The sequence below is a fragment of the Hetaerina americana genome, unplaced genomic scaffold, assembly GCF_022747635.1.
Source record: "Hetaerina americana unplaced genomic scaffold, ioHetAmer1.1.p SCAF_5, whole genome shotgun sequence".
In the NCBI taxonomy this organism is placed as follows: domain Eukaryota; kingdom Metazoa; phylum Arthropoda; class Insecta; order Odonata; family Calopterygidae; genus Hetaerina; species Hetaerina americana.
Genome location: NW_027287095.1, coordinates 72,435,843 through 72,462,308, shown reverse-complemented (window position 1 = coordinate 72,462,308; position 26,466 = coordinate 72,435,843). Strand labels below are relative to the sequence as shown.

General features: G+C 36.3%; 1 protein-coding gene across 1 annotated transcript; it reads right to left on the bottom strand.

Annotated features, from left to right (window-relative positions):
- Nucleotides 1–564: 564 nt before the first annotated feature.
- Nucleotides 565–24,708, bottom strand: LOC139693480 (serine/threonine-protein phosphatase PP1-gamma catalytic subunit A). The gene is made up of 7 exons (XM_071591657.1): nt 24,509–24,708; nt 24,083–24,214; nt 13,615–13,845; nt 10,988–11,202; nt 8,738–8,851; nt 2,007–2,150; nt 565–1,784 (listed from the first exon to the last, which is right to left on the bottom strand). The coding sequence occupies exons 1-7, from the start codon at nt 24,561–24,563 to the stop codon at nt 1,689–1,691; spliced, it is 987 nt and encodes a 328-aa protein (XP_071447758.1). The 5' UTR covers nt 24,564–24,708; the 3' UTR covers nt 565–1,688.
- Between the last annotated feature and the right edge of the window lie 1,758 nt (nt 24,709–26,466).

The following is a 26,466-nucleotide window of genomic DNA, read 5'->3' as shown; positions in this document are numbered from 1 at the left end:
GGCTAGCCTCCAGTAACTGTGCCGATTATTTTTTTCACGCTGCTTACGGTATTAAAAAGAGGGTTAAGTCTAATACACTATTTCCTAGATAAAAACAATTGGCGTCACGTATTGCTTGGTGATTTATGTCAGCGTATTACAACTTGTCGCTTGACTGGTACCGTAAAGCCCCTAACCTTCCGCAAATCACCGCGACAGGACGGAGACATAATTCAATTTATTACGATTAATCCCGGGAAAATCAAGGAAATAGTCTAACGATCACCCCATCACAATGCGCAGTCTAGCTAACTACCATTTAAATACGCGGAAAATCGAAGTTGACCAAATTCTTCGAGAGAATTCCATTAAAGCAGAAGTTGAATTTTAAATACGTGCAGCTCTGGTTACTGGATGACTTATTTAACTTTTTCATGAAGGAGGACCTCTCGTTTAGCCCATAGGTTGGTTTATATTATCATTACTCACCACATGAATTATAACATTCAAATTTATTTTCTGGAAAAAGAAATGCTCCAAGGGAAAATAACAAAAGGGATTATAGTTAACAATTAATAAAATTCATTTTCACTGGGAAATGTTTATTTGGCGCCTAAAAGTACATTCTTAACATTGTGAAGTTGCTTGTTATTACCTATGCTAATCATTATTTACATTTATCCTCTGTCATTCGTAATCAAGTAGTACAGCTGGAGAGGAAGTGAAGATGAATGTGTAATAAACTAATCGGCTTAATATTGGATGGATGCAAAATTCACTTATTCCCCAGCAATACTACTCACTATGACAGTATATTAGCAAGAGGTTATTAAGTTTAACACACCAGCAGTAACTCCATGGTAGGTTGAACAAAGAGCTTTTGAGGAATAGATTTTTTGATAGCAATGATGTATAAATTACAATAGCCATACTTTGGTGAATAAAGATGTGTGTCAATTAACTCTGACACTACCACATTAACACAAAGATAGCAGATTAAAATATTGTGAACAAGTGCTATAATTTCTAACATGAAATTTCGTGACATATTCGTGACATATTCATTGCATTCTACATAATTCAATTCCTCAAGGAAAGAATATATTTCTCCAAAGCTTTCCTCTTCTTGTAAGACAGGTTGTAAAGACCAAATTGGAATGAAAGGGATAGTTTACAATTCTGCACCTCCATGTTTCCAGATGTTGAAATCAGATGAATCCAGCTTATGGGAAAATACTAATGTAGAGGTCTACCGACACCAAGATGACTTTCCCCATCTAGGAAATGTGCAGACACAATTCACCCAGAGGCTTTCAAAAAGGATACAAAAATGAATAAGAAATCACCAGTCATTCACTTTTTCACCATTAATACAATAATGTTGGTTTTGAAACACTCTCTTTCAAGAAATAAAGAGAGAATGTTACAGCTAACCCTGAAGCTGTCCAGGGATATCTGGTCCAAATATTCATCTAATGCTTCTCTTGAGGCGTTGCATTTCCCCCATTGTCCCCATCCTCCTCGACCTTTTTTATGTATGAGTAGAAGACCTTCGCTGGGCGAAAATAGGGTCTAAAGGCAAGGGCGGGAAGTTGAAGGTCAGAGAAGTGTGTTGGGAAACTGTGCAAGGAGGATGCTAGGAACAACGCACTTCAATGTTCCACTTTGGTCTTCAAATCCACCAAACACTGAATAAGTCACATTTCACCTCACTTCTTCTTATTTTTGTTGGTTCCTCCACGAGGTGGAGTCACAGGTCTTCCAGAATTCAAACCACCATATGTAAATTTCCTCTTGTCAGCAGGCTAAGGGAGTGGGTAGAGGGAAGGGGAAAAAAAAAAATTTGCTTATTTCACAAAATATAAATGTTTCATACAAATACATAATTCAAAACATTTGACAAAATATATCATAAGCCTCAGCCTTGGTGACTAGAAAAATCAGAAAAACTCATATCTCATGTTTTCTTTCATCATAGGCAATAGTGACATTTATCAGAAAGTACAAAACCAAAGTTTTTTAATTACCTTCAAAATTTGGAAGGAGCACATTAAAGTTTCATCCACAGACATCATCGCTCCAGCATTATCAAACTCTCCACAATAATTGGGGGCAGAAAACAGGGTGACCAACTGCCTCTTGGCAAAGAATTCATAACCATCTTCCACAACCTGAAAAAGAAATCATTTAATTAATAAAATAGTTAAACTCAAATCAAGTGAAATTAGATCATTCAAATATCAATGCCAATTATTAATCCATCAAATTTTCTAAGTCTTTTATTACTCAATTTGTATTAGCTTGCCTTTTAATTGTTCATAAAAATCAATTGTCCAATAGTGTAGATAAAATTATACTTGGAAAAATGGAAAACCATTTCTTTTACGTGGGAAAATATACCTTCCACTTTCAAACACAATAAATAAAATATAAGTTTAAATGTCCTACACATTTATAAATTTCAACTATGACAAAAATATTCAGTACACGCTCGTGAACAGTTTATGTATTTACCTTTTACATATTTGGAAACTTGGCAAATGATTAGACCAAAATACGATAACAAAACCGCTTGGGCTAAGGTGGACTAAATACGAGGGTCATCCGGAAGGTAGTACCCGTTCGTGCCGCATGAAGTGCTGACGACGCGAGTAGCCGCTGGACGAGGTCAGATAGCTTCAGTGGCTTGTCTGCCTTCTCTGAGCCAAGTTGCGTGACGCTAGCATTGCCTGTGTTGTTTCTGTGATTGTTTACAATGTTTAAAAAAATTGAGAACGCCGCCAGTTGTGAAGTGAGGGCAGTGATTAAATTCCTCAATGCAAGAAACGTTCGCCCATGTGATATTCATCGCCAATTAAAGGAGGTGTATGGAGACAATGTAATGGACGAGTCGTCTGTTCGGCGGTGGTGTCGCAACTTCAACATGGGGAGGGGGAACACACACGACGATGAGCGTTCGGGGAGACCGTCTGTCATTACAGACCAACTGGTGAGCTCAGTTGACGAATTCGTGAGGAACGATCGGCGCGTCACAATTGATGACATCTGTGAGCATTTTCCCAATGTTTCTCGAACAATTGTTCATGAAATTGTTAAACACCATCTGCATTATGCAAAAATTTGTGCAAGATGGGTCCCTCGCGTATCTCAATGAGCTGGCGGCAAAGGACTATGCAGCAGGAATACAGAAACTTGTCACACGTTATGACAAATGCCTTAATTTGCTTGGAGATTATGTTGAGAAGTAGTTTAAAGTATCCTCTTTCAAATAAAATTTTTTATGTTTGTTAATATTTACTTTTGTGTCTTTATTTCACGAACGGGTACTACTTTCCGGATGACCCTCGTAGCATTGACCTTCACCCCTATCAAACCCTCTCCCAGACAGGGCTTGCGAGAGACTTCTACCTGCGCCAGTGTCCTGCTAATCACTCCCTTGCTTGGGTATGCATAAATGCCTTAACCCTTGCAAATCTCACTCACCCAAAAAGGTCTTCTGTGAAATCTCTTATGATGTTAGTGCTATAACTCGCACTTCGAGAAAGGTAATGACGGTGCTCAGAAACTGACAGTGTTTTGACAGCCAAGCAGTCCTCATCAGAGAAAGAATGATGCCGACTCATGTGTGGGGTCATATATACTGTGCATATTGTAATGGTCAAGAGTAGGGGGAGGGAGGAGTTGTTGGGAAATGTCGGGTGGAAAGGGAAGGTAGGAGGAGTGGTCCTGTTGGGGATTTTTGTTAATTTGGGGGGGGGGGGGTTAAGTTATTAATTGTTCATTTACTCCGATATTGCAGATATCAGAGTAAACCGGACAAATACAAATTAACTTTCCTGCGACATTTACAGAAAACCCACACACACCAACAACCACATATATCAGTCGTCTTTTGAACATGATACACACAAACACACTGAGTTTCATTCCCTAGTCCATAGACTCTTTAACATCCCAATGAGCTAAGCAATATTTCAATCAGAATTGGAGTACATAAAACGAACCACCACTATAAAAGGCTACAACCCAAACATCATCGATAAGATTCTCAAGAAACAAAAACTATTTCTAGACAGCACCACATTAGTAGCCACTGATGAAAAGAAATACCTAAAATTACCTTTCCCCAGACACTGACGAAAGGACTTGCTCCAATTTTCAAAAAACATGGTAGAAAACCTACATTCATCACCAACAACAAACTGGAAACACTTATAGGAAACACAAAAGATCTCATTGAGTCACTCCAAAAATCAAGCATATATGAGATAAGTTGTCCCGAATGTGACCAATTGTCGGTTTGAAAAACAGACAGAAATATTCTCACACAATTTAAAGAACACATGGCTTGCAACAGACTAGGTCATAATGAAAGATCAACATATGCAGAACATATGTATCAACACTCACACAACATTAATTTGAAAAATTTAAACTCTGCACTGAACCACTTATTAGACTAACATGAAAGGATCCACATCCACTGCTCCAAAAATAAACTCATGAACTATAACAAGGGCCCAATCTCATCGTCCTTATTCTCCTTTGCAAAATACCAGAATTACCTAACTCCAAAAAAACCACCATTAATGACTACGTATACATTGTACTGCTTTCACAATAACCCACGCAACGGCTTCCCGTCCCTCCTCACCCCTCAAAATAGCAAAAATCTCCAACTTGACCATTCCCCACACATTCCCCAACAACTCCCCCCCTCCTATTTTTTACCATTACAATACATACAGTATATATATAAGACACTACACTTGAGACTGCATCATTCCTTCTCTGAGGAGGACTGCTTGACAGTCAAAACGCTGTCAGTTTCTGGGCACCTCCCTTACCTTTCCCTAACTGTGGGTAACAGGACTAACGTCGGAAGAGATTCCACGGAGGACCTGTTACGAATACCCAAGTGAGTGATTTGTGAGCCACTGGCGTAGACGGAAACCTCTCGCAAGCCCTGGTTGTGTAAGTTCCAGCAACTAGCAAGGATCAAGGCTATTTAGTACATCCAAGCTAGAGAGCGCCTGATTTATTTGCATTTATTTTATTATGTGTGATTGATGGGCTGCTGGCACAGGGAGAAATATCTCGTAAGCCCTATCGGGAAGAGTGATTTATTTATTTAGCATTAGTTTGTAAAAAGCACATTTTGGCCATTATATTGCACTATTATCAATGGTAACAATGGTCACACTTAGAAACACCCAAGCCCTAGGTGGAGGAAAACCCACATAGGCGGAATCGAACCCGGGACCCTCGGAATGGCAGACATTACCCCACTGCCGCCGGGGTGTATAAGGGCAAGAGCTATCAGTTACACCTTAGCTAGAGCATTTTTGCAATCGTATTTTGGCTATATCATTTGTTTTGTTCCAATCCCCTACATCATTTTATTTTTATTTATTTACTTTTCTTCTAATTTCCCTCACCATATCCTTTGCCCACTATTAAGCTTGTGTTGATTCTTCCTATTATACTATATTCATACAGCTGTAGTAATAGTTCCTTTTAATTCATGTTGTGAAACTTTTATCTACTCCTTCCCCTGCCCATATTAGGATCTGTATCTCACCCATTCATCTGACTCACCAATCTACTATAAATTTAGAAATAACAAAAACTGCAGACAGCCCTTGTCTAACTTAAGTACTTTTCTAGGCTGATTTTTTCCTGTGGTTTTAATTACAATTTCATTCAATTGTTAGTTCAATTTAATAACCCAAGATCTTGGAATTTTGTTTTCAAAGAAAAAGACAGTTTATTAGGTGAATTCTTACATTATTATTGACATATACCACACAAGAAACCTATTTCTCACAAAAGGACCGTAAGAGAATTGTTTGGTGGATGTTGAAAATATGAGGCATAGAAGCTCATTAGTTCAGTTCCCTATACCTGTTGTTTCCAACAAGTTCTAAAATTCACATCTATCATTCCCTTTACCCTTCATCTTCTACACTTAAAATGTTTTTGGATCACCAATTTTAGTTCATCTGCTGCATTTAAGTTTTCATTCAATTGAAGACTCGTGAAAAATCAGTCTTTGAAACATGTCACTGAAGGAGAATGCTGAATAAAGTTTCTGACATAAAATGATGGAAATCCTTCATGATGAAAGAAGACACTTAGCTTTTGCTAATAAAAAAGCTGTCTGTACGACTAGTTTTGATAAAGCTTCACATTTTCAGGGAAAAACATCTTTTTTCACCTGAAGATGTCACGCTGTAATAAACCTAGGTTGTAAATAAAATAAATTAGCAAAAGTCTAGAGACTTCTTTCATCAACAATGCTGAAGATTAAATGGACAGACCACACAAGGATGTAAATAGAAAAGTGGAAGAGGAAAGGACAATTTACAGCAATTGATCCATTATGTATATCAAAGAAGGGAAAATCACAGGGATCATCCTGTGAGAAAGGCCAATCGACAAGTACATAGAACAAATTAAAAGGACGTAAAACATAGAAACTATTGGGGGATAAGGGAATTAACACATCAGAGAAAACTGGTGGGCTGCAATAAACCAATCTTAGAAACGAAATAGTAATGAAGCTCATTCAAAGTGTATTTTAATTGAAAATGTACAATTTTAAAATCTTTGGCATGCTGTTAATGTCATTTTATGCGAAGTCAACATGGTGCAAGTTAAATTCTTAAAGAAGCAATATCACATTTTTACCAATGAGAATATTTATTGGAATAGTCATTGTGAACTAAATATAAAATGTGATGCTTTTGAAGCTCTTGGGTCCATTAGAATTACGAAAAAGAATAAACCTAAGACATGTGGCAGTGCATGATTTTTAAAAAAACATTTTGCCGTAGGCAATAGAGTATTACATCAATTTGTGAGCAATGGCTGCTATCCTTTACATGCTCTTGGCTTTCACTGTATTCTCACTGACGTTTTGAGGCCTCATTGTCATCCCATGATAAATGTTCCCCTCAATGCCAGTATAGGAGATGGGAAGAATTAACTGAGTAGCTTTGTATAAGGAAAATGATGCTAATTACGTCTTCCATTCACTTGGACCCTTTAATGAGCTCTTCAGTTGTTTTCCTTTGTGCCTTATTGAAGCCTCTCCTCAGTCATCATTAGAAAAATAGCTCATTTCAGTCATTAGATGGAAATGTCTTTCAAGAAATGATTCTTTCTGGGCAGTAAAATTAAAGATAAAAACAAAACAATATAAAATACAAATACATGGACCCCGACTAGTAGTGGTGAGGAATTGGATGTCAAAACATGCTTAGTGTGGAAAATGCACGATTGAGACAGTTCAATGTAAGCACATGAACACAACTAACAGAACATAACAGATTCAGGTTTAACTTTGTGGAATTCCTTCATTATGTGGGTAAAAAGAAACTTAACATTGCTATCATAAAGATTTAATATTTCATGACCCTGGTTTCGTTGGCTGCGCATCACCCTCTCCCTTACTCTCCCTACCTTACCCCTTTTCCTCTCCCTTACTCCCCTCTTGGTGCCAGACTATATGAGATGAAAAATGTTGATGTATGTTATCTGATGATAATGCACAGCAATGAAACCATGGTCGTGAAATATTAAATTTTTACGGTGGAAATGTTAAGTTTCTTTTTACCCTCACAACTAACAGAAGTTAAACTCTCTATACAAAAAAAGGAGACCCATCGGCATTACTTTTTAAAGAAACAGTAGGGTGTACAGCAACAGTAACTTTAATTGTCAACTGCTGTTGGGTAGACATCCAGGCTGAGTTAAGCTACAGAGATGTTCTCTTACATTGAATTTCTAGTGACTTAGATGCAAAATTTTTCTGAACCTTGAAAATGACCATATCAGTAGAACTATTAATACAGTACAGCATTTAAGTTCAATAGGCACAGCACGGAGATGTGACAATACCATGCAGCAAATTTCCATAGTGACAACAAACAAGTTCTCTGAACACCTATTAATAGCTTTGGACAAATATAAATTTTCACTTCCACAAAAAAATAACAACATGATCTGCTGTGAACAATAAGATTACGAGCAAATACAGTTTTAAAATTCACAGCTAAAAAACTCCAACATTGTAAAACGAGGAACATGTTATCACACACAGCCAAAGAAAAAATACTTATGCAATTCAATAATAGTTAGCAAATCTGAGTTTTACAGTAAAGAGTTAGCCTTATAACATGTAATGACAACATAATATTGAATTTTAAGATATTAAGAAAATATATCAGCCACGTAAAGTAGTTAAAATGAACAAGAACAAAATGCAGTAGGGAAAAAACCTTTTTTTACGCACCCTTCTGATATGGTAATTTTCAATTATCACGAAATAGTTTAATTTGCAATAGGCATATATAAAATAGATCAAGTTAAAAATATATGATTTGAAATCAGCCATAGGATTTTTTGACCATAAATAATCTTATTTTAAATATCCAACTGATAGGTACATAATTTCTATACAAGCACAGATCATTCCAAAATGAATAGCCACCATTTTTATTGGGGGAAATTATATGCATGCCTAATAATGGATGATTAAAGGAAATAATTTTCCTTCCAAACGATTAGGAACACCATTGATGGAAAAAGAATACTTAGAGGAGCATTGTTGTAAACAGGTTGCAAAAAAATTCTCGATGCACATAATTTTAAGCCAACACTTAACTTCGAGGAAGAGTAAAGGGAAAATATCATCCATCCAGAAAAACGTGGACAAAAGAGAACGAAAGAAATAACCCATGACATGAATCATTACCTGATGGGCCCGGCATATGAGGTCAAAGTCATGTTTATGCAGGAATTTCCCAACCACTTCAGCTCCAAAAGTGAAAGAAACACCTCTGTCATTTTCACCCCAACCAGTTGTGTCCTAGAAACATGGAATAAAAGGAATTAGATACAAACTCATGAGATATTTTAGAACTAATGATATATCAACTGCATAGATTGAATCAACTAGCTAGGGGTTCAACATTGATAATGAATCCGATAAGTATGTTGAGGCCACTATTGCCCCAATTTATGTAAAGAAAAACATGAATATTATTTCACTTTCCATTTTTTCTGAAATTGACTTTTTCTGACAAACTTCCACATATTCTTACTTCTCTAAACATCCAGCAAGTTATTTAGAACATTCAGCAACTAGGTATTGTCAACATGCATTTGAAATAATTTCAAAATTTGCTCTTCAATTACATGGATAAACAACATACATAGTGGCAGTAGTTGAATAATTGTGAATTATTTGGATTAGGAATGAGGATGGTAACACCATACAATGTATGAGAAACACATTTTAGAAAATTAGGACTCTCAGTTGAGTGCGTTCACCATGATCAAGAAGCATTAAAAATTCTTGATAAGGATATGAGTTACACTTAAAAAATATTCTTCCCCCCCAAGAGAAATTATAGTTGTCATCCCCATTATGGCAGGTATAGCACTGTAGTTCAATTTCTGAAATAATCACAAGCCAGTTTATCACATTTACTATTCTTAATGAAATTTATATCATGCTACAAGGAGGAATGAAGTCGAAAGAGATATTTTTCATGAGTTGGTTGAGGAAATGGCAATACATATGTTTATATGTTTAAAGCACGAGAAATGAAAAAATAAGGTTTTAATTTTCACCCTTCTTGGTTGAATAAGTTCCTAGAAAATTAAATAAGTAGCTATAATTAATTGATGATCTCATAATAATAAATTTCCTCAGAATTGAGATTAAAAAAATTAGAGAATGGTTGATGTCAAGGGGGAAAAAATCAAAATTCGGTGAGATATAATAGTTTTTTTTTTAAGTTATTTTCGAATGCAAGAAAATTGCATCAACTTTCATGATGCTATTTTATCTTTATATATCAAATAGTTATTAAATGATAATACAATTTTAAATTAGCTCAAGGTAATATGGATTTCATTTCTGATTTAGGTTTCTAAATGTTAGCAGAGGTTCATGTGAAGATATTATCACTCTACCACCACAACATTCTTTAAGAAATTTTATACAAACCCAGAGTCCTGACAATTTTTATTAAAGAGGGAACAAATTCTGTTCCTGGTACTTTCTCTAATTCTTGTTCAGCATCTCTACTTCTACTATCTCCTAGATGATGCATTTTAGCATAGCCTATCAAATATAAACCTGCAATTGCACTCTTTGAAAGTCATACCTCCTAAAATGTGATACTGCTGGTTTGAGATGTAAATGGGCCAGACCTGCGTCAGCAGGTAATGTCAGTGGCATGACTAAATTCTACTGCTTACTCACAGATGACACTACCATCAATCAAACATGCTGAATTTCAAAGGATACAATATAAATATAAATTCTAATTGGATGGACATTAATTAACAAAAATACTTTGACCAGGGTAACTGTTATTTATTACATTAATGGTTAGGCAGTCTAGGCTGACAGTATTTTAACAATATCAGATGAAAATTTATATTTATTTTTACTCATGCATGAACATACAACCTACAACACTTCATGAGCATACCAAATAGAAAATCAACAATATTTATAGTGCATTAACCAAGTTATTTTTCCAGCATTTCTAAGGTATGGAATTAGGACCATAATAAATAATTCAATAAATAAACCTTACACGCTTCCTATTCATGGAAGTTCTGTACATCCACCAAATGAAAGAGAAAACATACTTTTCACAAATAATTCTGCAGAAAAGTATGCTCTTCTCTTTCACTTGATGGATAGTTCAAAAAACTATGCTAAGGAGGATCCTACTAATCAGGTTCCACTTTGAAATAAATATTTTAAACTTGGGAGTGAAAGTTCAAAATGGTGATCAGTTATTTCATATTCTGTACATGGATGGGCCGAGTACAGAAAGGCCAGTATGCACTGATAAAATATGCTGCAATTTCCTGGGTTGAACATTAAATGCTATTACAAACCATTACAATAAATATTGGCAAACTTTCCAAACAAAATATTTAGATGACTCACGCTACACAAGGAAATTATGCAAGCAATCACCTTATCTGGATCAGACCATAACAGGTCACATAGGAGACCTTGATCAGGTACATCAGTAGGCCGCATGATACGCCGAATCTGCTCCATTGATTGTAGATCGGGGCTCAATCCACCATGACAGCAGAAAATTTTCTCGTCCACAATGGCAGCCACTGGCAAGCAGTTGAAGCAGTCTGTAAACGTCTTCCATAACTTTATGTTATACCTTCGTTTACCTGCAAGAGCAAAAGTTTATAATCAATTTCAATTCCATAAAAATAATTATTACCTATCAACCTAATTAATTGCTTTTATAATCACTACTCTTGAGACATTTATACAATCTTAGTTAGCTGCATAAGGCGAAACTACTACATCGCACCAACCCCTGAATGCTAGATATAACTTTAAGTGTTGGGATTAATGCACTTCACAAATACTTCCCACAAATCTTATCATCAGACTCAAGAAATTTATTACTATTTATAGCTGTAAATTACAACCTTATTTAACTTCTATTTAAGTTATGGATCATGAACTTTTGGTATACATATACACACACACACAACTTTCTAAAGTTAAAAAAGAAGGGATTTCATCCAACACAGTCATCCATCCAATATGAATATTTCACGAGCCTGAGTACGAGCCGACATAATTGTTTAAAAATATAACAACTTTGCAACACAAAATAGGCTCCATACAATAATTTGAATACATAGTACTCGAAATGGCATTATCTTGGCAGCATTCAAGTTGAGTAGTAATTGACAACAGAGCAGACTTTTGCTATGTTGCCACTGTAAAATTCCTTCTAAATGAATATGTTAAACAAGAGCAATGGGGAATAATTAATTCTCGTTTGTCATCGTCAGGAATGGTGATTCTAATGGATTCATAATGGTACTGACCACTTCATATTTTCTTAAGGTTAAATGAGCAAAATTTGAAGATTTTAAATTAAGTCATACTCTTAATATTTTCTTTCAAATACATTGCAACAAAAGACTACCCTGAAATAATTTTAGCTTGCTGTTTATAAATTCATTTACGATAGAAATACCATAGCTATTGCACAAAGAAAAACATTTATTTCTGCAATGCCCAAAAACCATATAACTTTTTAAATTGAAAGTTCACTTATTTATATTTCCATCAGTTTTAGAATGCTTATGAGAAAGTATCTGAAGCCCAAACTATGCTATTATATATTGCTTCCAACAGCTCTCTGCCTTATGTACACGTGATATATTTCCTTCTGTTTTGGGCAACATCTTGATGTACTCCATTTCGGTATTTTCAATGGAATGAAAATCAATAATTGCTGTGGTTGCATCTCATTATGCAATGAGTGACGAAAACCTTTACGGAAAAGGTATACTTTGATGAGAACTCCATGTAATGAATCGATGAAGCATTATGTTATAGAACATTGCATTACTGCTCATGTCCATAGCATCGAATTGTAAAAAAAATGAAGTTAAAGAATAGTATTCTTCTTACGTAGCGTTACTAAGTACAATAAGAATTACAGCTTTATAGTTGACTTTGTGAAAACAAATAGTGCAGTAGTTTGGGACGTCAATATTAAACAATTATTGATAAAATTAGTTCTTATAACTTTTAAGTATAATTCTAATTTGGATTTTAACAAAATAGAAAATATCCTCATGTTTAATTGCTAACATGCTGAATTCATATATGCAAATAAGAATTTAACTGTTCGCTAATTATATTCTAGAGCCCTCATTAATAATGGCATACATTTACATACCGACTACCTTACACACTAAACCTCATTATGAACACCATATTAATGAACAAGCAATCGCATATAACTCCTGCAATCAACACAAGGAAAATGCTTTAAATACATATATGCCAAAAGTTCGGAGCTTTTGGAATATACTTTTTATATACTGCTAAATTATTGGATTTTTCATTAATATACCCGGACAAAATTGGTTAAATATAATGAAACTAAAGTAGGGGAGTGTTACACATGCAAGTCATTACATTCTGTTGACCATGATAAATTTAGTAGAATTAAATAAACAGAACTAAAAAAAATGTACAAAATCACAGGTTGATTAGTAATGATTTTCAGGAGGAGACTACTGGGAGAAATAAAAGATGCAAGGCAATCCGATTAGAAATGAAACATGATTTATAAAGGGTAACAGATTAGGTTTATGTTAGGACAGATGAAGATAAAAAGATATCTGGAATTGAAGAGCAGTTTATTGAGGTGTGGTGTGTCTGGTTGTCTTATTAGGTAAGACTACAAAATGTACCTCTGTTCAGTCTGTATCCATCCAAAACATACTTAAACAGTAGACTACCGTTAACAATTCCAGAGAGAATAATTAACTTTTAGCAAAGAACTACTTCACCATTACAACATATATATAAAAGATTATGCACATTAAGTAAAATTTTACGCCATTATCCATGTTAAATTATTTACTGAAAGGGCAGAAGTTGTCTCCTAGCTCTACATACACTGAATTAAAGAAGGCCCATAAATAAAAGGAAAAATTCCAAAAATACATTTAAAAATTGTCAATTAAGCAGTAGCAAAATTCAAATCACACCACATTAATTTTGGATGCTGTTAAGCATGAAAATGCAAAGAATACAGTACTTACACTCGTCATAGAACCCATATATCCTGTTGATGCTGGCACACTCATGATTACCACGAAGAAGGAAGAAGTTCTCTGGGTATTTGATCTTATATGCCAATAAAAGACATATGGTTTCTAAAGATTGTTTCCCTCGATCAACGTAGTCCCCCAGGAAGAGATAATTTGATTCTGGAGGGAAGCCACCATATTCAAAGAGCCTAAGCAAATCGTAGTACTGTCCATGAATATCACCTGTTGATGAGATAGGCACATATAATTGAATGACAGCAAAGGAACACAAAAATGATACAATAAACACTTAATTCTTTCTGACTTCAAAAGATAGCAAAAATCAGCTTCTCCTGTTTGAACTTGCAATGAATAAAAATTCAATCCTATTCCTCTATTTATATGATAGTAGTTTGAAAAGTTCTAGCAAGAATTTGAACAGGATTGGTCTATTACTTGGAATTTAGTACTTATTTGAATCAAGCAAGTAGGGTTATTAAAAGAAAGGCTACAAGACAATTTCATGTTCTTATCAAGCATCACTTCAAGAGACTAAACAGAAACTTGATAAACATTAAAGTCATTCTGCACCTTAATTAGGAATGGTTTATAAATGGTATAACTGATTAGAATGGCCATATGAATACAAGTGATACAATGATCTGGATGCAGTATTGAAGTCAATGCTCCCAGAAACCATTGATAGGATCCATCATACAGTGATAGATGATGGAAGAGTTCATGAGAGAATGATAATGATGTAACCATCTCACATGAATTTGCACACATCATTTTGCATAAACATTTGGACATGAGAAAGCTATCCCTATGACGGGCCGGACAATTTTGCTCACAGTTGACCAAAAACCATAACATTCAACATGTTCTAACCTCGAGAAGGGATCAACCAACTGTAGCAGCATTTCATGAAGTGTTTCAGTAAAGAGAAGCCCTAGTTTAAAAAAAACCGTTCATTCAAAAAAATAAGTATCTTTTGTATATGGCTGCGTAGATTTTCGCGGCGGTGGCTTGAAGAATTCTGCATGTCCGGGTTTTCACCGCGTTGTTGTTTGAAGCCGACAACAGTTTCGCCGAAGTTTCATCCGGCGTCTTCAGGTCGAAGATGTTGTCGGCTTCAAACAACAACGCGGTGAAAACCCGGACATGCAGAATTCTTCAAGTATCTTTTGTTTTCGCACCCACTTTTCAGACTTTCCTCATACATAGTATCTATTGGTATGCACAAAAAATTCTTAAGTTCCAATGATAACAACAATACTAAGACTGGTTTGATTAGACAGATTTCTTATAGCAGCAAGCTCACCACACTAACTGATATTGGCAATGAGACTAGGGAAAATCAATAATGCAATTATTTCATTAAAATCATGAGAAAAAACTTAGCAAGTACAGGAAATCGCAAATGGCCTCTTAAATTCCTTCACTGAAGATACTTCCGTTGTACACACAATACAGCAATTGAAACAAAAGTAAACTAAGAGGAAGCACCAATTAAATAATAATTATTAATTTAAGACTCTTTCAATCCCCTAGTTCCTTCATAAATGTCTTTTCTAATAATTTCTATTCCTTATAATATTTATTTTGTTGTGCTTCAGATTAAAATATATTCAATCAAACTTTCAATGAAATGATTAGAATGCTCTGTACAAGACTTAGGAGTTATTCTAAATATTTTCAATCAATTCATTAATCAGGGCAGATAATTTAATCAAATGTCCAATATCCTTGATTGTGGTAACCTAAGATTTCTCAGATACATTAATTAGCAACACTGAAATATTTAAAAAGAAACTTTTTGATCTTAAATTGGAGTTTTTGTGCAACTTAGGTGTCCTCATTTCATCGAGGCCACGAACTGACCAGCAATTTCACTCCAGTTGTTAGGCTAAATGAAAGGGTGCATTTTGGACTTGTTGGGCTGAGGTCCAAAACAATTTTGAAATTAAAATTTCTTTCAGCACTTACGCAATGTTTAAACCTACAATTTTTTTCAAAATGTATTGCGAGCATTTAGTTTCACATCAAAAATTGATTAAATGAGGGCTGAAACAAAGATAACCCAAATATATCTAAAACTCTGGAAGGAATCTGTATTTATTCACCATTCAGGCACATTTTAAGGAGCTTTCTATCATCTAATTCCGATTTTGGGAATTCAGCAGTATAGGCCAGCATTAGGCAGCATGTCATAACAGGAGGAATCTTAATGTAAATACTTTGCCCAATACTATCCTATGGAGCAGAATACTTAAAAATGGAACTTGATGATACTATGACATACAGCCGAGACCTCCATTCCAATTTAACAGTTTTTCTAAGTTTATGTGGACATTTTTACCCGATTCAAGACAACAGGTTTTAGTTTGTGGCCACTTTATAAGTTAATCAAATTTTAATTTCATCTTATTTTTTAGCCTCTTTCTGTGGTTCTCTATTTGAAACCTTTTGATATACACTATGTCTTCAAAAAGCTACAGGACTGGAAACACAGATCAAACAACAAAATGAAAGGACTTCTATTTATTGTTGGACTCAGTCTCTGCAAAGGTGATCAGCAATGTCTCTGTCTTTGACATGAAAGCACAAACTTTCATCAGCTGTTTCATTTCAGGCCTTGTTCACTCAGCACTTTGGCACTTCTTCTCCAGATCATACCATAGATACCAAGCCTCGTCTCCAGTAATAATGCTTTGCAGGAAATTTGGATTTTGATCAAACCAACTATTCAGAGGCAGACGCCCGATGATCTTTTTGATCTTCAGCGAGCAAATGCGACACAAAGCACACAGCTTTCTTTTTTTTTTTAAGTCTTCCATCATAATCATTAAAATTGATCCCACAAATTGAAGTTTAGTGACTCAACCATTTTCATTTGGCAGTCTAATCTCACTAAGCTTGCACTTTTTCCACATTTTTAGCATTAAATGCAGACGACCTGATCTCTCATCATCTACCATTGATTCTTTCCATCTCTGAACTTCACAAACGACTCCCGAAAAACTGAGTACATCATCACCATACACACAAATGATTCAATTTCATAAGTTTCTGCAAGCGATTTGCCCAATTTAAAACTAAATTTGATGCACGCATGTTGCTACATGTTGTTAAGATGACAAGGGCACACAAACACTTAATGTGAATGACATCATAGAGGATGGAAGAGGAAATATGAATAGAATGAAATTGTCTCAGTATTGCCTAAGGTCATTCTCACGTAATGCAATTTCAAATTGTGCCAAGCTCTACAGGCATATGAAATTCATAAAACCAGGGTGAGGTTGCCGAAGGGGTTCCAATGTAGATTCGATATCCAAAATATTACACTTTGGGTAAAAACAACAGCATCCATAGGTAATTTCTCAGGTTTGAACCCTGACACCCCCACAAATAACAATGCTCTATACACTACAATATTACACAGATTGTACATTGATCTTAATCAGTGCATGGAATGGGAGGAAAGAAGAGCAGAAACTTTCCTCCATTAACATTTCCCTGATCAAGAAAACATTTCCATTAAATTCAAATATTATTTGATCCAATGCTTGACAAGCGTAAAACATACATAATTGGAAATATATTTTGAATGCACATAATAACATTAAATAGTTTAAAAATATACAGCCCCTACATTGACATGAAGGATCATACGACTCTCATTAGCTGTGATTAGTATAGCTACTTACTATGCTGCAGGCCTAGGTTTTAAATCTCTCATAGGCAATTTTTTTAAAGCAGCATTACTGTCTATAATGAGCGATGCACTTTACACTATTAACAGCAGTCCGTTGGCTTAGGTTACATCCATAAAAGATCAATATTTCCTATCAATTCATTCCATCTTCAGATATGTCTTAAGTGGCTTTTGCACTAAGTCTATCATGCATCTCCTATTAAAAATATGTTTCTAAATGCAGGAAGAACAATGCACATCCCTCATGTGTTAAGCTTACCAAAAAGTTTTTTAGATCAAAGAGACACATTAGATCAAAGAGACACATTAGATCAAAGAGACACATTAGATCAAAGACCACCCAGACAGGAATGTATTTGAAAGGATTAGGCAATCTTCTTACAAAGGAATTTGAAGCGGACGAAGGTTAGTAAATATCTACAGCACTCCATACACCTAGACTAAATGAGTGCAAATTTATTCTGGAGACACAATTTCATGTCAAAATTTTCAAATAGCAGTATTTTATTATGCATTTTTCTTGGCACTAAGATGACGATCGTCTGCACAGAAGATTTATCCTATGCGACCATACCTAACAAACCAGACAAAATGCATACCGAATTAGAGGCACAAAAATAAGCTGCATGCATTGGAATGGATTATTTCTGGATGTAGACTTATGGTGGGTTTACCCCAAATCCTTGACCACGGACCCAGGCACCACACAATGTTGTGCTTTGAGGCCTGACCAGTACGATATAAAATATCCATTACCCCATATAACAGTAACTCCTTCATTCTTTAATTCTTTATGCACAACTTTGGTGGATTTGAATCCCAGTGGCTCATCCGGGCGCTCTCAGCTGAGTGTGCTCTGGGTTATCAGAAATTTCTGAGAAAACACAAAAAGAGAAGGAACCGACCCACCCTCATTTCCTAAATGCTTACCTTTCACAGGGCTAGGAGCAGGTGACCTACTGTCTCATTGTCTTAAAACTAATTTTTTAGGTGTGATCAGCTATCTCAACAAATTGAGTAGTTTCAGGCATGATGTGGTGGAATTTGAGCACAACAAAAGAACAGATTAGCAATCCAATGCAGATAAGTTTCATTGTCAGACTGGGTTTCCTTGTGGACCTGAAGATGATCTAATACATTGAAACCTGGTCATTCAATTAATCTTATCTAGTGAACATTATTAGCAATTTTAACATTTAGAATTGCAGGGTGACTAATACAAATTGAGAGGACTGGATATTTTATCAACAAAAACACAACTGGTCCTAAAACCTCAAAACTTAGATTGCGCAGGTCTTTTATGGGCACAAAAAAATTAATATAACTTAATAATAACTGGTAAGTTACACCTTCAGCCAGTTTTTAACCTTACAGAATCATAACAGGTGATGGATATCACATAAATATACTTAGACTACATTCCACGTTTGTTCCCTTTTGTCCCTGAGTAATTAAATTACATTATATCCTAAACAAGAATTCTTTTAGAATTGAATTCTGTTGATGAATAATCTTGTTCCTCATCTCATAGGGTACATAACTTGTTAAAATATGAAAAGAATCTTTATCTTAGAACAAATGGGTTATGATCGCTTTACAAATGCACCTGTGAACGTGACGTAGGTAAACAACTTTCACTGATGCATGCTCCTTACGAATCAAGTAATTGCTCTGCTTTAACATTATCTTTCTTTTCGTAGCGGATAAGGAACGAATACACGCGTCATAAAAACATTAGAGCGCAAATCAGCACGAACCCTGAGCCGAAAATGGTTCGCAGGCATTTGTAACCTGTTCATCACCGCGAACGCGAAATCGGCAATTATAGGGCGTGCGTTTACAGAGAAAGGATATGAATCGGATATACTCATTTGAAAACGAACTAATACTAGGCCCATTTGACAGAAATAGTAGGAAGTTAAGTCTCCTGCAAGAAGCTGGTGGTAGACATTTATACACATTTATTGATCCTGGCCAAAAGCCAAAAACCTGCTGAGCCCCCACAGCCTCGACCTTGGGAAAGAACAGAAGTTTAAGGGGAAGGGCGAAGGGGAGGGGGGGAGGTTTAAGGGGAAAGGAGATAAATCTACGAAGAGTAGCAGAGTTACACGCACGCACGCTATGTGCTTTCCGTGCTCAAACGGAAACCAGCAGAAAACAGTTACGCCAAAGACTTATTAATGGACAACACAAAATTAAGATCTCAAAAATACGGACCGGTGAACACGAGCACGCGAAACGTTTCACCGGGTACTACGAGTCATTGTCTGGAATGTCCGGGGCGTCAATAACAGAGGTCAATACGCGCGTGCGTCCCGTTTTACGTTCTCACGCTCCCCTGTGGAGTAAATACGCGGATTCGCCGATGCGATTCGCGAGGTGGCCCGAAAATCCCGGTGTTCGCCATCGCGTGGAGGACCCGTCGGATCAACAACACTCGTGCGAGACCCAAATTTACCATGGGATCACTGTCCTCTCCGTCGCTTAGCAACCAATGTTTCCGAATTCCTATCACGGGGCATACGCAATGCAGTCGGCCTGAGATTTCATATTGCAACATATGAAAATGTTGGATGAAATATGACAACATACCATTAACAGCGGGAAGATGTGTAGGGATGGCAAGTGTATTCCCCTGACAAAAGGGAGGCAGGGTCAAGTTTTAGCTCTCATCAGGAGTCGACGAACTCCTACGAGTATGGGTCTACGTAGGAGTTATTAGGCATTACGGCAAATGAAATGGAGCTTAAATTTTGGTGTTCATGAGAACGTTGGCCTCTCACTCCCCTAGGCGTGTTCGCTGTATGAAATTCCCATTAAATCATCCATAAATAACGAGAGATTTTTGTACGTCGTGGCTACCGTGGTAATGGAAGAAAGAAGGTTTTCTTTAAAGGAGGTAATATTTTTCTGGAAAACATTGCATGCAGTCTCCATAATACATGACTAACTACACGCATTCGCCTTTAAATTGGATTATCTTTTTAATGTTGTGCCGAAACATATTCTATTTTCTATCTAAACAACCATGAGAGCACATGAACGTTAGGCGCGCACCTGGGAAACACTATTGCAAGGGAGCAACAAGGCGTACTTTTCAATCTCGAGAAATATTATCTCATGTTATATTTCATGAATTATAACTTCGTGGGCAGTGCTGAAGTTAAAATCCAGCATAAGATGTGGTGTAACTCAAAATTTCTGAAAACCTGCTGAACGCTGCTTCAAAATCATGACTCGCGGTCACAATAGTTATGTTTACAGCCGAGGGTATATTATGCACTCTGACCCTTACATCATATTCCGAACACTGAAGTGTAATACCCTGGCGCAGTACACTTAAACGAAATTCCTTCACTTTTCTGAGTAAAAGGCACGTGAAACAACGACAAAACTCTTCGGAAACAGTTAAGTAACTAGCATATTTTGACCTAAATAAATTGTTGCTGAATAACAACCAAAGAAAAAGCCCTCCATTACAAGAGACAAGACAATTTTGCTCTGGGGTTTATCGCATAAAATTAACGTGATATGAAGAGCCTAAGCGGTGCTTATCTTAAATTTTTAGGTGCGCCTCGGAAAAGTTTTCCTTTTCGTCGAGTTATTTAAGGACTAACACATTTACCTGGCTCAAATGCAACTGAATTTATTTCAGGCTGCTCCTAAAAACAAACATTTCAGCTGCAAAGCGAGTTAACTTCAGGGTGACGAGTGACAGAAATCGGTTTTCTAACGCAAGCAAGATACCAGCAACACATTTTGCGCGGAAAAAGTAAATACTTTAACGTCAAGATACACACACGCTAAGCACGTGCTACCAATGGAGGTACACGAAATGCCACTAGATTTTACTCACTCCCGTCAAACCTACACGCTGTGTGCAACTATCACGCCCTCCGTTACGAAACAAAAATCGGTCCGTAAAGCTTTGGAAGCAGAACACCTTTTGCTTCACACCACCCCTTTTGATATCGCCTACTTTTAGCCAGATGCTGGCCTTGGGCCACTATGGCTATTCCTCACCCTTTTTACCCTTCGGCCGACGATAAACTAGACGTGCCCAGACCAACCGTATGAGTGCCAACTGCGCCTTCTTAAATAAAGTAGAAATGACATCATGCAAGGAACCGTATGAAAACAAGGAAGTCAAGATCTGACCATCTTTATATTTAAACAAAAACTCAACCAATCCTTAGAAGTTTTCATCCTCTTCACAAGGGAAAACATGACATTGGGTAACCCACCTATTTCGAGGGGAGCAGCAAAAAGCTTTTGAAAAACTTCGCGCTCTATGTGTAAACATCAAACAACTAAATTCAAAAAGTTAACGGGCGTAATTCTAGAATCATCCTTATCTTTGGAATGACTCAAAGGCTTTCCTGAGCTTATCCATCACTTATCATAGCATTTCACAATTATTATCGACTTTTGGACGAACTTCCTGCCTTAGATTTGAAACTTAATGCATTGTCGTTCAAATCATTGGACCGGTTAAATTATAATTCCAAATGGAATGAAATTACGTAAATATAAGAAACTAAAATAGAATCGGATCAGGTTTACCTTTAAAGAAGCTCCCCTGGAACGATTTACGAATATCCTAAAAGTCAAAACATTTGAAATATCGATTATTAACAGAATTGACTACTAATCTAACTGCGATGGCAAAAGGAGGGCATTACGTAGCACTAACGATTGAAACGACAACAACACGGTTGCCACAATCCTCGGTGAAGGTTTTGGGTTAGGAGTTCTCTAAGAGAACTAACTACCAGGAGCGAAAACATTAAGCACTGCCCTGACAAGTAGTAAATACTTCATACCTGCGAGATTTATTAATATAAACAAGTGCATTGATTGAGGCCCTTCAAAAGGAAGTCGAAAACAAAAGAGTAGGTGAAACCAGATCGACTATGGTGAAGGAATAGATTAAAATCTTTGTGTGTGAACATCTACACCCTGTAAAACAGTTTGATCGCAAATGAACCCTACCGTATTAATACGGTAAGAATCCACAACATAATTCTTAATTTTAATTTGACGCCACATGCTTCTCATAACCTCAAAAACTATACGACGGAGAAATTCGAAGACTAATTACAGGAGGGACGTGCTTCTTATTCCTTGTTTACGAAAATACTTATATCAGCTTAGTATTAGTAAGCAAAATTCAGGTATCCTACGTATTCCGCCACCTTCGAAGCCAATTTTTTACGTCAATTTAGCTCAAGACATACAATATAAAACATAATAATCTGAAAAGTCGGCAAAAATTATGCGCTTCAAAAATATTTTCGGCCGGCATGGATTTGGAAATATGCGCTAATATTTGGTCAGCGATCAAATCAGCAAAATCTGACCTAACGATCAATAGTGAACCGGAAGGGGCACGACTATGACTAGCGATGAAAAGGCGAAAAGGTCTGCCAAGACGATCAATAGATCCACCTCACAAATGACTAACCCCAACAAATCAATTGTTATTCCCCAAGCTGCGAAAATGATTCTTCAAAAACTTTCAAATGTTAAGAGTGTGCTCTTCTCATAACTGCGTTAGCCCCAACGAAATCGATAGAGGAAAGGAAGAGAATCTAACTATTTATTAATTTAAGCTAAGAAACACGTTGTACAAGGGCCACACGCCCCAACCTAATAGACCTTGCGCATGCATTTCCGCGGGTAAATTCTCTGGCTTGTCAACGGTGCCGAGGCCCAAGCTCCCTCGTACACCGACCTCGCCCGCGCTCAACCCCAAACCATTCCGACGCAGCCTATCGGCAAATCCCCTCCTCCCTAAAGAACGCGCCCAGTGGCACTTAACATGTCACGTGACACGGCAACGTCACCACCGCCACAAGCTACAGGCATCTTCGTCCACTGACCCAAATACACCAGCTACATGAATTGCAGAAGTTCTTGCCAGACATAAAGATAGTACATGTCGTACTATAGATGTGATAGCGAACGAATCAACGGAACGACCTCGGACTTCCCGACCGAGAAGAACAATTAATTGGCACTCAAACGCTCTCTATGACGGGAGACACCAAGGACATTTCCCGCAGTAGCGGGATACAGGAGGAAATAATCACAACCAAATCCACCATTAGTCTCCCTTGCCGAAAAGGTGACGCATATACATTCCAATGTAAATTTTTAAACGATCCACTTTAAAATATCCGTGCTCTTTGGAAAGGTAGCACAACTCAAACAAAAACATTTGTATATGAAGAACCTGATCTGCAGGTCAAAGCAGTTAAGATAGGTCCCAATTTGGATAAATATCAGCAATATCAACTATTTGATAACTGTGAACCGAAAAAACAAGGATCAATTGGGACTCCAGAGAGACCAGACCTTTAGTAATCACTAATAAAATAAAGACATATTATGGAAGATCCCAAGTTAATTAATTGTTGTATGAACATGATAACTCTCAAATCAAGGAAGGTAGTACCAGTAAGCAAATGGTATTCATTTAATGGTTAATTGGTAGATACCTATCTCAATAATATCCGCCACCAAATTGTTCAAGGCAAAATTATATGTGCAAATTTAAAGCTGAAATCCAAGGTCCATTTCTCGGTGATACATAACCTGAGAAGTACTCTAAACACATGGAATTTAAACAATTCAGCCATCAGCGCACACATTTCTAACATGGCAACAAACTGTAATCAAATGAACATTTCGAACCAATTCACAACACATTCATTCAACCGTTAACACATAGGTAGGAAGAAAATGAATATTACTCACCACATATTTTAAGCGGGGCTTCTAATTCTAATAATATTGGCTGAGAGAGGAAAATTTCACGAGACTTCAAACATAATCCACGAATTTCACCTTCTGTTAACTGAACATTCTTGCCGGGCCGTGCTCCACGGACTATAAACAAAATGAGCAAATTTAAAATTCTCAAATTGTCCACTAAATTTCAATTAACTATTTTAAAGGCATAACAATTTTTTCCAAAATTATAATTCCACACAAGAATATAACACAGATCACTTCTTAATAAATAATGTTTAATAACATTAGTTACGTGCGAGGAACACGATATGAAATATGCAAAAGTAATATTATCTTATAAATATTAGGTAGTCGGCAAGTTAAGACTGTAAAGGGGCGATTTTTTTAACGACGGTGTTTCGCAACGGTCAACGACAACAAACATTTTACCTTCCAACAGCCGTGCTATAATACTGTCAATATTCAATTTATCGGTTTCAGCCATTGGGCCGTTACACACAGAACAAAATTATTCACTTATAAAAGAAAACTATACAAGGATGGCTATGAATAAAGTCGGTAAAGTTGCCCAGCAAATTCAAGTCCCTCGCCCTTGTAATACTAAGATGGCATCGAAGGCAGCACAACGTTATACTCTTGTTTCCTTTGGTTCAAGATTGACGTCACACCGGATGATCTAGCTGAGTTGCCAGCTCTTCTAAAGCGTTTTCTCTACCTCTTTTGCCTTATGTGGAAAACAACAAACTGGCATAATGCGAAGATTCAAAAAATACTTCACAAAGCAATAATGCAAATTTCATCCATAACCATTTATGCTACACCCTGCATTCATAAATATTTTTGTTACTTCATTAACAAAGAAATAATAATTCCATTTTCGTGGTCATTTTATGCGTCCATAAGAAATATGAAAACATTAGTCATCATTAGAGTTGCATTGGTCTCCTCGACAACTTCACCTATTTGTACAATTCTGGTCGCCATTGAATGATTTGTATAGCTTTTATAGTACCTTATTGTTAACTGAGGCATTGAATTCGGTGATTACTGGTACCGAAATATCTGTTTACAAGTTTACTTTGAATTCTAATTATTTTTACTAGAAAAAAAGGCTTGAAACTGTGATGACACTAGCTCATTCGGTTATTTTAGCAATCCACGGTAAACAATGGCATTAGAAGCTATTCAATCTACCAGAAAGAAGGTATATTGACAAGTAGAACCGATTATTGGCAATCGATTACATTTTAATTTTCGAGCTAGCAGTAAGAAAGATTGAAACGTTCGGGATTATACTCATTACATTGCTTTGTTTTAATGATGTCCTCCCTTGATATATATTAACAATTATGGCATCATTGAAGTTCCTTCATTGCTTGGCAAATTTGTTAAATCTTTTTATTTACGACATGAAAACAAACGTAATTATGGTACAGAAAATTAGGTTGCTGGGAATTTAAACAGGAAATATCACAAATGCATGGCTCACAATATTGGTGTATATCGATAGATTGATCATTTCAATTTTGATGATGTCCCATATCTAGATACAGGACAGTACCATACACACAAATAGACGGGTACTCTAGCTGTGGATTACAAGGTAGCATGCGGATTTATGTGCCACAGCCCGAGTTTTCCAAACGAAGGGTTTATTTCCCTTGAGGCGAAATATTGTGCGACAGCCTGGGCACCTTTTTTTTTACTGTCTGTCGAAACATAATAAAAAGTCAAGGTTGTCCCAAAATACATCAATACTCATTGTTCCAGGACACTGTAAAATATTTTAAGCAAGCTATTAAAAAATCACGAGCATCCCACTTTCAGTACTAAATAATTTATTATTCACCATAATATATGTACAGAATGATAAGAATCGGTAAAAATGGGATACCCTACTAAGATGATAATGGCCAACTAATAAAAATATGCCATAATCATCCCTTACAACATTAATCATCACAGGGAAGAACGCCAGTTTCAGCAATTGCCCACATTTGAAACCTCACCATTTATCAACAAATTATTTTCCTAAAGCCTTGTCCTATTAAAAAAAAAAGTACATTCACCTAACGAATAGATACCTGCATTCATCTGAGGTATGGTATTACAAAGAACTTATTATAAAAATTTATATTATTATGAAACAAAAAATTTTCCACACACATTCTAGTAAGGTTTTGGACAAAAGTCTTGTATCTTCTGAAATCATGACCGTGAAAGGCATGCATGCATTCATCACATTACTTAATAAAATAACAGGTTCGTCATACTTGAAAAACACTCATAACAAAACTACTTTTGTGTCTTCACCATACAAGTCTTTAACACTCGATGACTTTCTTGAGACTAGGAATGCAAGTATAATGTAAACATGTACATCGGTA